General features: G+C 30.8%; 2 protein-coding genes across 3 annotated transcripts; both read right to left on the reverse strand.

Moving 5' to 3' along the window:
* Positions 1–1,356: 1,356 nt before the first annotated feature.
* LOC130932797 (uncharacterized) lies at positions 1,357–6,339 on the reverse strand. Its single transcript, XM_057862212.1, has 7 exons — positions 6,077–6,339; positions 5,274–5,312; positions 4,656–4,793; positions 3,936–4,075; positions 3,686–3,777; positions 3,179–3,294; positions 1,357–2,162 (listed from the first exon to the last, which is right to left on the reverse strand). Exons 1-7 carry the CDS (start codon positions 6,281–6,283, stop codon positions 1,752–1,754), a joined length of 1,143 nt encoding a protein of 380 aa, XP_057718195.1. The 5' UTR covers positions 6,284–6,339; the 3' UTR covers positions 1,357–1,751.
* Positions 6,340–8,029: 1,690 nt separating this feature from the next.
* LOC130935781 (uncharacterized) lies at positions 8,030–11,062 on the reverse strand. Of its 2 annotated transcripts, none has more exons than XM_057865668.1 (7): positions 10,807–11,062; positions 10,688–10,720; positions 9,993–10,091; positions 9,722–9,848; positions 9,247–9,550; positions 9,100–9,154; positions 8,030–8,566 (listed from the first exon to the last, which is right to left on the reverse strand). In XM_057865668.1, the coding sequence occupies exons 1-7, from the start codon at positions 10,933–10,935 to the stop codon at positions 8,489–8,491; spliced, it is 825 nt and encodes a 274-aa protein (XP_057721651.1). In that variant the 5' UTR covers positions 10,936–11,062; the 3' UTR covers positions 8,030–8,488. The 2 variants fall into 2 exon arrangements, with proteins under 2 accessions (XP_057721651.1, XP_057721652.1); XM_057865669.1 differs by having other exon boundaries at positions 8,035–8,563.
* Between the last annotated feature and the right edge of the window lie 1,771 nt (positions 11,063–12,833).

Consider the following 12,833-nt stretch of genomic DNA (forward strand, 5'->3'; position numbering starts at 1 on the left):
GGCAGAATGACAAAGGAACGACGCAGAGCGTATGCACAAAAAGGATAAAATTAATTAAATATTAATCGAATAAAAACCTTTTTTTTTTCACTTGAACACTTTTGGTATATTTGACGACTTTATAATCTCTGTTTTTATGGTTGAAATAAAAGCAAGGCAATGCTCAATACCAAAATAAATAATTTTTTTTCTTTTTTCCCCTCTTGACAAACGGGGAGAGCATTTTTCTACTATAGTGTCAAATCATGTAACTGACCTTCTGTCATGCAATAACAATGTCAAATAACTTATGTGTACCTATAAAATTTATTATTTTTGTTGTATGCGAATAGTATACAATTATTAATTAAACTAGCAATTCATTCGTCAACGACAAACCCTTAAATTGAGTTCAGATCCACGACGGATTATTCTTTAATCTGTCAGGTTGGGAAATACCGTGAAAAACTAAAAAAAACTAGTAAAAGGATATTTGAAAATTTATATTATTGATAAAAATAATTTTAAAAGATATAAGGAAAGTGGGCGAGGAGGAGAAAAAGGAGTGAGAGTAGCAAATGATATTCAATGGAGGTGGGTTGTGCAGGAGGCCATGAATGGTTGTGAAGGAGAGACAGAGGAGTGGGTGTGCCGTGTGCTAAGTTTATGTTTTCTATTTACGCTTCCACAAATGTTAATGTCTCAAATAAAGTAGAAAGTACAATGTTACTTTGAAAATGACTCACTATTAGAGGATAACAAATAAAGTAGTAAGTTATGGACTTAGGTTTTTTTTTTGTTTTCTTTTTTGTAAAAAACAAATATATGTAAGTCATTTGAAATTTAAAAAAAAAGGATGGTTAGGCAAATCTCTGTAATTCATGTAACATATACTAAAATAAAGAGTTAAAATTTGTTTAGTTAACAAAGAGTGAATGCTTCTTACTTAATAATAACTGTTTCCCATTACAAATATTTTTAGTTTTTTACTCAGATTTATTTATCGTTTTTTCATCATTTTGAAAACAGAACATTGTAGAAGTGTAAAACATTAAAATTATGACTTTATAACTAATATTAAAAACACATAATAAAAGCAGAAAATATATTCTAACATCAAATGGGCCATTATACTGTTTTGAACTTGATATTTGTCCTCATTCCACCTCAATTTTGAAGAGAACCAAAATTAGATATTTGGAAGAAAATAGGGGGCTAAAATAAATCTCTGTCATTTCACTAGATACAAAATTGCAATAGTGCTGCAATTTCATGGAAATTCACTGCAAAAACTGGAATAAGAGACTTAAATATCAATTAGATCAACAGGATATGCCTTAAACTTATGAAAGACTGAGGGACTCGTGTGGCAATTAGCGACCAGAGAATAACATTTCATTTCACTACAAAATTTTCATTATTAAGAAAATACCATCAAGAGAAAATGTATGCTTGATGTTACAGTTCCATAGCAAACCGACAGTAGATTACAAGTATAGACCTCTCTAAATACCAAAAAAACTATGATGTAAGAACAAATAAAAAAATAAAATAAACCACAACAACATAGGAAGGCGCAGATAAATTAAGCACCATATGCACATATACCACCAACTCAAGGAAAAAAAAAAAAGAAAAGAAAAGAAAACTATTCCTGTCTTTTTCTATCTCTTTTGGTACCTTGCTTTGTTACTTCAAATCATTGCTGCCTTAAATAACTTTATTTTCTAGGATAAAATGACGTATAAAGATTGCAGTAAGAAACATGACTGTTATTGCTTTCGGTTAGGATTATCTCTCCTAACCCACTGTTGGGCTGGTTTTCTTGGATTTCTTACAGTTGAATTAGAATGGGGGTTACCTGCTCTCTGCTTCCTTGCACCAAAATTCCTATGTCCACTTGAGCTAGGCCTGTTTGAGCTAGGTTCATGTTTTCCTGGAGCGACTGCAGGTGAATCCTTTTCTTGTTGCTCATCAGATTCTTTCGTTAGCGTGGAGCTCGACGCTGCTAGTGATTGCGGAAGATACATACCGGGCACTATTACTATATCTCTCTTGGATTCAATCAAGCCACTGTTCTCCTTCTGTAAATTTAAGATGGTTTCAAATTTCTTCCTCCTAATGATCTCATCCTCAGATTGAAGGAGGTTTTCCTCATCATTGGCTTCATCATTTTCCAATCTCTGAATTCCAATAGAAAACAGAAATGAGTAACTTCAAGAGCAACACAAAAGGAGTTAAATTTATCAATTTGAGTTTATGGTTCAACCAATTCACAAGAAATCAAACTGTCCTTAATCCTAAGTTTGCAACTGAAATACACACTTAATTTTAAGAACTATCTATAATCTATAATTAATAAATGATGGACGAAACTTTACAGCTATACTAGAAGAACAAAATTTTTGAGGACCAATCTTTGCATGCATCTAGGATTTTTAATAATTCGTTTTCAACCTTTCTTTCTTTCTTTCTTCTGTAAACTGGACTCAGCATTCTTTATTGCAAGTCCAGCCCATTAAGTTTTGACCATATATTTTGAATCCATGTGAGGATGTCTTATCCTCTTATGTACATTCTCTTAATATGAATCATTTTCTATAATAATAAAAATTTGAGCCTGTTGTAGGCTAATAAAAAGCTTCTGAATCATCTTTCTCTTCTGAATCATTAATAATAATAGGCTCTCCTAAATCAGAGTATCAGACAAGCCCTACCATATTGCAACTTTGGTTGCTAAGCCAACGCACCAAGTTCTTATTGATATTTGATACTTTTGCAACTAGTATGAAATAAGATATTTTGTAGCTGCAATTCGTCAATGGATCCCTAAAACTAAGGGGTTTGTTTATGTAAATGATTATCTATATTGTGGTAATGTGTTCATGGACAGTGAAGATTTCTCTCATGGGAAATCAGTGATTTCAAGTTGGTATATAAGAGCCTTGCAAGTTCTGGCTATGTAAAACCCAGGGTCATGTTCTTGTTTGGCCATTCTCAAGGCAAGCACTTAGATGAGTTAGATCCAAACACCCTCACTCATGCAAATAAGGGTACAATGTGAATTATAATGTTGCAATCAGCCATCCTTATGAATCACACACATTAGCAATTAGTGATTCCATGTAATTCTGGTGACTGTAAACAATAATACTTGGAAACTAATATGCTCATGTTTATATAAGAATAAACAACTTACCAATTGGGAAGAATGCGAGTCAACTAAGTCAAGCACATGATCCAAATCCTTTCCATCAAAAGGCTTACGACAGACTGGGCAGTTTCCAACTCCCTCTTCCAATTTTCCATTTTTATCTAATAACACAAACAGAAATTCGTTAGAAAATTGCACTCCTCATTTGTCATGGTATTCACTGAGATTGTATTACCGGAATGACCAAAGAAGCAAAAGTTCTCAATGCAAGGAGATTAGTATAGATGCCACAATGTTAGTTAACTACAAATAGTAAACTAAAATCTCAAATTGTAAACATTTGAAAAAACTCTATAAAGAAAAGAACTCCTAAGTAGTTGTTTCTGAGTTGGGGTCTTGGAGGAAAAAGGAAGGAAAGGAAAGTTAGTAGTGTTAAATCTTGAATTTTTACACCACAAATCTTGTAGATTTAACTTCATATTGTGGACTATATCATCTAATTTCATATTGCAAACCATATAATGTCAAAAGTAAATATCTGATTGTCCATACCTCGGTTAGGGTGCGTAGTTGCACTTGCTGAATAAGCAGAGTCTGCTTCTTTAGAAGTTTGAAGCCAGTTCCACCATTGAATGATACATTCACTGTCAATTATCAATAAAAATTAAAGATAAATTAGATGTTAAAATGGCAACCAAAATAAAGTTAACTACATGCAAATTCTAAAACTCTAATACAATGAATAATGAATATAAGAACCAAAAGATCAGAACTCAAAATGATACAATTAATAAGTGCGCACCTGTGGAAACAGTGAAAGCAAGACATTAGCTTCATAAAAGGCAATTTTGTACTCTGTTGATCTTCAGGGACCAAAGGGAACAAGCACAACGGACAATCCCCATCAGGATGGTTCATAGTTGACAGCTTCTCTGCTGCTTCCTACAAATATATTTTACATGGTAAATTATAAGTTATGAGATTACAATCTATTTTGATGTGCTATCTATTTAAAGGTTACACAACTTTCATGTTACCCAAAGCAAAATCACAAATTAAACAACAACAACAAAGCCTTTTCCTATTAGGTGGTCAACTACATAGATTACAGCACTATTGCGCCCTAAAAAAACAAAACTATAATGAAAAAAATGAATAAGTCACAGTCAAAATAAGAGGGAATCAATGAGTAGGTTTACATTTTCCAACAGATTAAGTATCATTTGAACAGATTTTAACAAGATGTGTGATACAAACATCTTTATGACTTAATGGTGATCTATATCCTCAAGTTATAGATTGATAGAAGTCCTATAACTAAAGTACATCGCCAAAGGAGCAAGGTGTGAAGCAACAGATCATTGACTGATCATTGGTAGTATAACAAGGAAATCAAATATTATTCATCGTAGGGACGTGAAGCATGACAAAAATGCACGTGGGAAAAAGAGAATAAAATTCATAATTATTGAAGCTACTAGTTCAGAAAGTGCAACAGATATATCAACAATGAAACCGTTACCTCGCAAAGAGCTACAAGCATTAAAGAAGGGGAGAGCTCATTAGCTTTACTTCGTATGTAATTCAACAGATACTTTTGTCTCTTTTCATCCAGACCCTTGGAATCCACAAGATTGACAGAAGGTGGTTCTTTCGGATACTATCACAATAAAGATGCAAAAGAATATAAGCTTATATATACTGATTTAAAAAGAGGAATCAAGATTGAACATGATTTCCAAACTAATTTAAGAATGAGATGAAGCTGGAAGATAACTAGTTATATCCAACAAAATTAAATTTCACCAAATTATTCATGCAGTCTCTCAGCAAAAAGAGGACTAGGAAAGTGCATCAAATATCCTGATCAACTTTATTTTACAGCACCCAGATAACTTTATTCAAATTCCCCTTTTTTTTATTCAAACAAGAAATTCATTAAGACATCAATGAAGTGAAGCTTCCTAAAACTGCAACCTTGTTATAAGGGTACCCCTTCTCAAATGACAATGAACTTTTACATCAAGTGGAAGCCAACCACAAGACCATGCTTAAGATTCTAAAATAATATCCTAAGCTACCATATTCAAAAGCAGCTAGCAAACTCTATTTGTATATGCAAATTTGCAACAAAACATACCTGCGGGCCTGCTTTTACGTCTACAATGGCTTCTACAAACTGTAAAGAGAAATAATACAAAAATTATTTTTGAAAATCAGAATCGTACATTTGCTCCACGGGCAGTATCATAAGTCTAAAAATCAAAACTAACAGACCAAGGGAAACAAAAATGTATTCATAACTGTAATATCTAATCATCATAACCATTAGAATCCCACGTCACAGAAAAATAACAAATAAGGCCTCAATAATCTTTACAAATCTTTGGCAACCTTCCCCTCAAGTTAGGCGCACTCGATTCTAATAATATCACTATATCAGCAACACACCATGAAGATTGAACGATCCCAGGGTACTTAAGCCTTTTGCATAACAATCATAATCCCAATCAAGTTTGATGGCAAATCAAGAAATTAACATAATCATCGAAATAAATAACCAAATAATAATAATAATAGTTACTAATCCTATCAATTAATCACATCTTTTTGTGTACCACTGCCAAACTTCCAGCTCATCGAATTCATATTGAGGTTATAGTATATACACTAATACCATTACTGAACCAAACTCATCTTTTGGAAATTGATTCCTATGATTTCAAAAGCATGCTTATGGTACCTACTCGAACATAAATTTAATTTCTTTTATTAAAAAAAAAAAAACGTAATCAAACATAGCTCAGTTATACGGTTGCTGAACTAAAACAATACCACTGATCATCATACATGAATCGAAGCCAAAAGAAGTAAGCATACATAAAACGAAAAGAAAATAATTTACAGAAAAATGACGATGCAGAAAGAGGAGAAAAAATTGACCTGTTCGAAGGAAACATCAGCGGTTCTTGGCTTGACGGAGATGCGAAAATGGGGAGGGAAGGATTGTAGAAGGACGCAATCGGTTCCATATACGGCCTCCACAGCTTCAACTTCAGCCACCACTTCTTCTACTTCCGTCGCCATTTCTTTCTCAGATTCCTTGGAATGCACACGCGTATCAAGAATTCGATTTTGATTATTTATCATTTATTTATTTCGAGTAACCAACAATTAACCGATTATCTGAATGGGTCGGTATTGGCTGCGGGTGCAACTCTCCAACTTTGTTTAAAAAGAAAAAATTAGTACGTGGATACTCTGAATTTAGATTCTCTAAATTTTATATTTTTATTTTAAAGTGAGATTTTTTATTATTAAATATTTTTTATAAATTTTTTTAATTTTATTTATAAAATAAATAATAATAAAATATATTTTATTTTTTAAAATAAAATTTAAAATTTAAAGAATCTAAATTTAGATAATTTTACCGGATGATATTACAAATTTTTAAATAATTTAATATATTAAAAATGTTTTTTTTAAAATGTTATTTACACGTTAAAAGTTAGTCAATAAACCAACTATTATGTATTTAAAACAATTTGGTTAATCAAATTGTCCGTTTATTTTTTTTCTTTTGCTTAAATAAATATGGAAATCAAATTTTGTATGCAACAATTTATTAATTAATATCATATTCTTAAATAAAATTTAAATTTGTAACGGATTAATCTTTAATTTATGAAGTTAAAATATATTATAGATAATCAAAAAATTATTATATATTTATGTATATATGATATTTAATTTATTTTAATATATATTTTATATAAATAACTGATTTAGTAATTAATTTTTTATTTATACTCATAATATAATTATTGATATATTTGACTAAAGTATAGCTAATGTTATTTCTATAAGAAGACATGTTCATAAAAGTAATCATCGATGACTATAGTATTATACTCGCCTAAAATTGGTGCATAATAAATTTTGTTTCAAATATTAGATATATTAGTTTTTATAAATTAAAATAATAAATGGTTCTAGAAAGATGATAAAATAATCTTTAATGTTCAAAAAACATATGGTTGGGAAATAAAATTATTTAAAATTAAAAAATAAAGTATGAATTTATTTGAGATTAATTGCCTAATTGGTCTAATATTTTAAAATATTAAACAAAATTTGTTTTTTTTGCTAAGAATTATTTTATCTGAAATAAAAATTATTATGGACCAATCTAGATTATTAGTCAAATTATTATTCCATATTTCCATCTGAACGACTAAAAGTCAAATTGGGTTGGAACTACAGTGGATTGGCCTCCAAGATTTTAAAATGTTGGGTTTACAAAATTTACCAACTTTTTCTATTTCTGGGACTCACTGACAAATTATTTTTTATATTGGGATGAGAATGGTATTTTTTATAATTATGTAGTGTAAGGATATTAATCTTAAATGTGATATTATTTGATTTAAAATGTAAAAATTGGATCTTTCAATTTTTGGGAGAACAATAATCGGACTCTTCAATTTTTTTAAAGACAAAAATCGAACCATCTAATCTGTGAACTTCAAAATTAAAAAATTACAACAAATAAAACAGATCCTCCAATTTAATATTAAGACTTCTCTTAAAAAAAATCTTATAAAATAATCAGACTGCCCCATTACATAGTCCCATATTAAAAAAATAACACACGCAAAACCAACATACTTGGATTGCATTAATGTCCGAAAAAAAAAAGTGACTTGCATTTGTAATTTTGGAACCAACTTCGATATTTATTCCTATACTAAAATATAGGTTTTTGGTTTAACTTCTATGAAATTTGCTTATAAAGAATTAAATTAGTAAAAGCCATCTTTGATAGCAATATAGCATGAAAACTTTGATAATGATAAATTAGAAGATACTTGTCAATAGGAGGGGCAAAAACTATGTTGCTAGTTGTAAATTTGTAATGCATCATCATCAGCTTCTATTGAAGTCCCTATGGCTATGGTGCATTGTAAAGATCTACGGAGAAAACGTAAATCCAGACACAAGTTTTGGTTCTTTGAAGTTTGAACTAATCCCGTTAAAAGGCTAAGAATTAGCATTTAGTGATCTTACTATTTATCGACAAGAATAAACATCCCACAGTTTTCTTTCATTGCAACACCCTTCGTGTGCTTAACTGCTTATTACTTAAAATTCTGTTGATAAATAACTATTTCTCCAACTGAACACCCTTTCACTTCTCTTCTCAGTCAAAGAGTTAGCACTTGTTTTTATCATTTTCAATGTTTCAAATATTGAATATATTATGAATGAAATACAAAGAAATAATTAAATTTAATCGTACAACATTAACCAGCTCTGAATATGATGGAGATAAATAACCGATTTGAAATTCACCTAAGCCGTGGATAAAGCATTGCATAACGACTTGTATGCATTTACACATAGCTTGAACTTCTCTTCAGCCATTGCCTGCTATCATGTAAAGGTGAAAATGCGAAAAAGAGATCCGTTAAGGAGACAGACAATGCGGAAATGAGAAACAAATACTGTAATCAAAATTTTCATGTTTAGAAGGCACTATTAGAATATAAGGTAAAATATACTTTTTGTCCTTAAAGTTTACTAAAAGTTTTAAAAATATCCAAAAGTTTCAATTTGTCTCAACTTTGTCTTAGAAATTTTCGATTTGTATCAAATATATTCCTTGACAGCTAAATTTTCAAAAAATTTAGGACAAATCCAACAATAATGCATGATAACTGTCAAATTTACTTGTGTTGAATGTTGTTTCAATTAGTCATAAGTTTTTTGAAAAATTAGCCGTTAAGGGTAGATTTGATGCAAATCGAAAACTTTTTGGACAAAATTGAGACAAATTGAAACTTAGGAGTATTTTCAAAACTTTTAACAAACTTCAGGGATAAAAGGTATACTTTATCCTATAATATAAAGCAATGCCAATTTCTAAGACATAGATATAGGCCAAACAAATATTTTAAACTCACCTGGGAAGGGCCTTGATGCTTATCAGGATGCCATTTTAAAGCCAACAACCGGAAACTACACAGGTAAGAAAGAGCTATGAGAAATTTTGTGTGTGTGTATATCCAAAGACAAGAACCAGAACTGAATAAGGAACCCTGAAGACTTACGCATTTTTAACATCTTCAATCTTTAGAGGACCTGTGGCAGGTAGACCAAGAATAGTTCTATCAGAACTTGATCCTACATAACATGATGAATCATCATCATCAGACTCTATGTCACTCACACTTCTCCACTTGTTTGTCCTATTTGAGTGTTCCCTCCATTCAAAGCCAGACGTGGAAGACTCAGAAGAAGATCCCCTCAAATTAGTAAAAGACCATGTGTACCACTTTTTACCAAATCTTGCTTGGAAGATTTGCTCCGGACCATCGTCAAAGTCCTCGCAGAAACTTTCTCTTCTGATCTTTCCTGAACTTAAAATGGAGATCAATGGTTAGGAAAATAAAAGATAATATCATTAAGATAGAAAGAAGATTAATGCACACAAGAGAATAGAAAACAAGGGACCTATACATATTAAAAGTTTGAACAACACAGGTTATGGAACAATGTAATAACTAAATACTAAGAACAACTCACGTTTAGTTTTCTTTTGTGATTTTCCGCCAAACCTCTGACCAAAACTTGGTTGATCTTTATTGGAAAACCTTTTTGAATCATCATCTTGATCTCCATACCAGTCGGAGTTCCATTTTGTTTCCTTGTCCTAGGAAAAGGTGCGTAAACAAAAATCATCACGCAAATTGTCAACAATTAGCAATTCTAAATTTCTAATTCATACAAACAAAGCACAATATGAAGTATCAGGTATGGTTATAAAACATTACAACAAAGATATTAGAAAGCATACCTCAAATGAAATTTTAGAGGAACCACTATTGTAAAGGAGATTTTTTAAAGCTTTCTTTGCATCAGCACGCTTTTGCCGGGTAACATATTTGATATGAGTCTGAAGTTCACATTTGCAAAATCAGTGAAATAACTATATCCAGGTAGGGTTGTAAGTCCTAAACCACCTAACAGGCATGGTAAAGAAAGATTTTATGCGGAATAAAAAAAGTAAAGTAAATAACGTAAAACATTGAATCGTAACAAGATTTAAATCATACAATCATCTAACCTAGTAGAAATTTGATAAAACCGGATGACTCATTTAAAATCATAACATGGAAAGATTTTAAGAGTAAAATCAAGATTCTAGCTACTATGCTAACAAGTTTCAATCTAGAATAAGAATTCTCTATGAATCTCTTCTCTTCAGATATTGTATACCGCACTGAAAAATTGTTCATTCTTCATATATATAGGAGTATATAGATTAGGAAATTCTACCTATGTGCACATTAAGAACATTAACAGGTGTTATATCAAAGTTGAGTTGTGATGCAAAGAATCAAAGATATTAATAGAGAACAACATCAATGCTTAGCTTAGTTTACCATATAAATGTGTATTGAAACATCAATTTTAACCGCATTAAAAAAAAATAAAAAATGGAACAAAATATTCCACGGTTATTGGAAAAATGTTAGCTGAAATGCATACCTTAGATGGATGCTGACCAGTTCTTCTTACATCCTGCAATGCAAGACAAAAAAAAATTATCGAAAAAGAGACAAAAAAAATCGGCGCAATTGAGAAAAAGGAAGAGATAATAAACTCACGGAGTTCCATTTACTCTTCCATTTGTCATAGGAAGACGGGGTTGAATGAAACGCATAAGAAGATTGCTGTTGAAACATGTAAGAGTTTATAGAGAACAAGTTTCGCCATCGTAATGAAGCTCTTTGCATATTATCGAAGGAGATCAATGGTTCTGAGTTCTGACCAAAAAGAATATTGAGGTCAAGGGTGCCTTTCTTTCAATTTCAACCTTCCACTGAATGTAGACGACGGCGTCGTTTTGAGTTTGTGGAGTCCCCAGTCCCCACGCCAAGGTTCTCTCTTATCGGAGGAAACTTGTATGAGCTTAAGGCCCAAATTTAGGCAGGCCTCATTCCCAAATCTATAGGCCCAAAAGCGTTGTGCGTGAGTCTGGAGATTTGGGGGCGCAAGAGAGGTTTGGGTCTTTGGGATATGGAAATGAGGGCAAGAGAGGAATAAGAGGCGATAATTATGTATAGTTTTATAACAATTAAAATCATCACATTTTAGTCGATTCAATCCACAATCCATAATTAAAGTTTGAATAAAAGTAAGTGTTAAAATATGTAATAAATATACTTTACTCACACTCTGAGTATCGTTTTTGTTTCCAATAATTTATTTTCATAACTCAATTCTATCTAGTTTTTTTCTGCTGTAATTCTTTTTTGCATCTAGTGCATAATTTTATTTTCTTTTTCTATAATCCAAATGTTCTATTATTCATTCATGTAAAACATAAATTTTAGTATATAAGACAAAAAATTTAATTTATAGTATAAAAATTTTGATTTGTACCATAGAAATTTAGAGAATTACATAACTAAAACATTAACTCACCCAACTAACAAAATACATTCGTAACAAAAATTTGTGTGTTATATACTATGATGTATGAATACTGACACGGATACAGGACACGATACGACACGGAACAGGCGACACGCACATTTTTAAATCTTATAAGACACGGGAACACGCATGCATATAAAATATAAAGTATTTTTTTAGATAATCGTAATGATATTTTAATATTTTATTGATATTAAAATATAAATTAATTTTTTAATGATTTTTAATATCTTATTTTAATTATATCAAGTATTTAAAATATCTTTTTATTTTAATAAATAATAATATATACTATATCTAAATTTATTTCAAAAATATATGTTAAGAATAAGACTGGACACGCTGACACGTGATGGTATTTAGGTGTGTCCAAGTATATCGGACAAGTGTCGATGAGTGTCGTGTCCGAAATGTGTCCGACACGCGGACACGGCAATTCAGCGAAGTGTCCGTGCTTCATAGATTATATGCAAAAACTTGTGTGTTATGTTTCGAATTTTGTGTGCTATGTGCAAAATATTCGTGATATATCGATAAGTATGTGTTTTGCTTTAAAAATTTGTGCTGTCAATAAGTTTCTATGCTCTTCAACAAAAATTGATGCGCTTTAAAAAGCACAAAAAAAAGTAGTGAACTAGCAATGTACACACGCATTTTTTTTTTTTTGCCGGATTTTATACTAACTTAGTTGGACCTAGTTACAAAAATCACTCATCTTATCCCTGTAAAAGCATAAATTTGATAAGTATTTATGTAATGAGTAAAGTATCGTTTTTGTCCCCAACGTTTAGGGTAAGTTTCAAAGTTGTTCCTAACGTTTCAATCGTCCTATTTAAATCCCTAACATTTCAAAACTGACTCAATGTTGTCTTGCCGTTAGGGATCCGTTAACAGAATTGACGGCGGGACAAAATTGAGACGATTTTGAAATGTTATGGACTTAAATAGAACGAAAATATTGGAGACAAAAATGATACATAGAAATAAATTTTAATTTTATCCTTCAATAATATCAATTTTTTACTATACATAGTATTAAGTTATTTTTTAATCACATCTAAGTAAATTACACTTAATCATATTACTTTCATTTTAAATTAATTAATTTTTTTATAATTTTACTCTTAAAAATTTTTATTTATCATGAAATATTTGTAGAATGACTAGTATATAAACTTGTAGAAAAGAAAAAAAT

The sequence above is a fragment of the Arachis stenosperma genome, chromosome 6, assembly GCF_014773155.1.
Source record: "Arachis stenosperma cultivar V10309 chromosome 6, arast.V10309.gnm1.PFL2, whole genome shotgun sequence".
Lineage (NCBI taxonomy): Eukaryota > Viridiplantae > Streptophyta > Magnoliopsida > Fabales > Fabaceae > Arachis > Arachis stenosperma.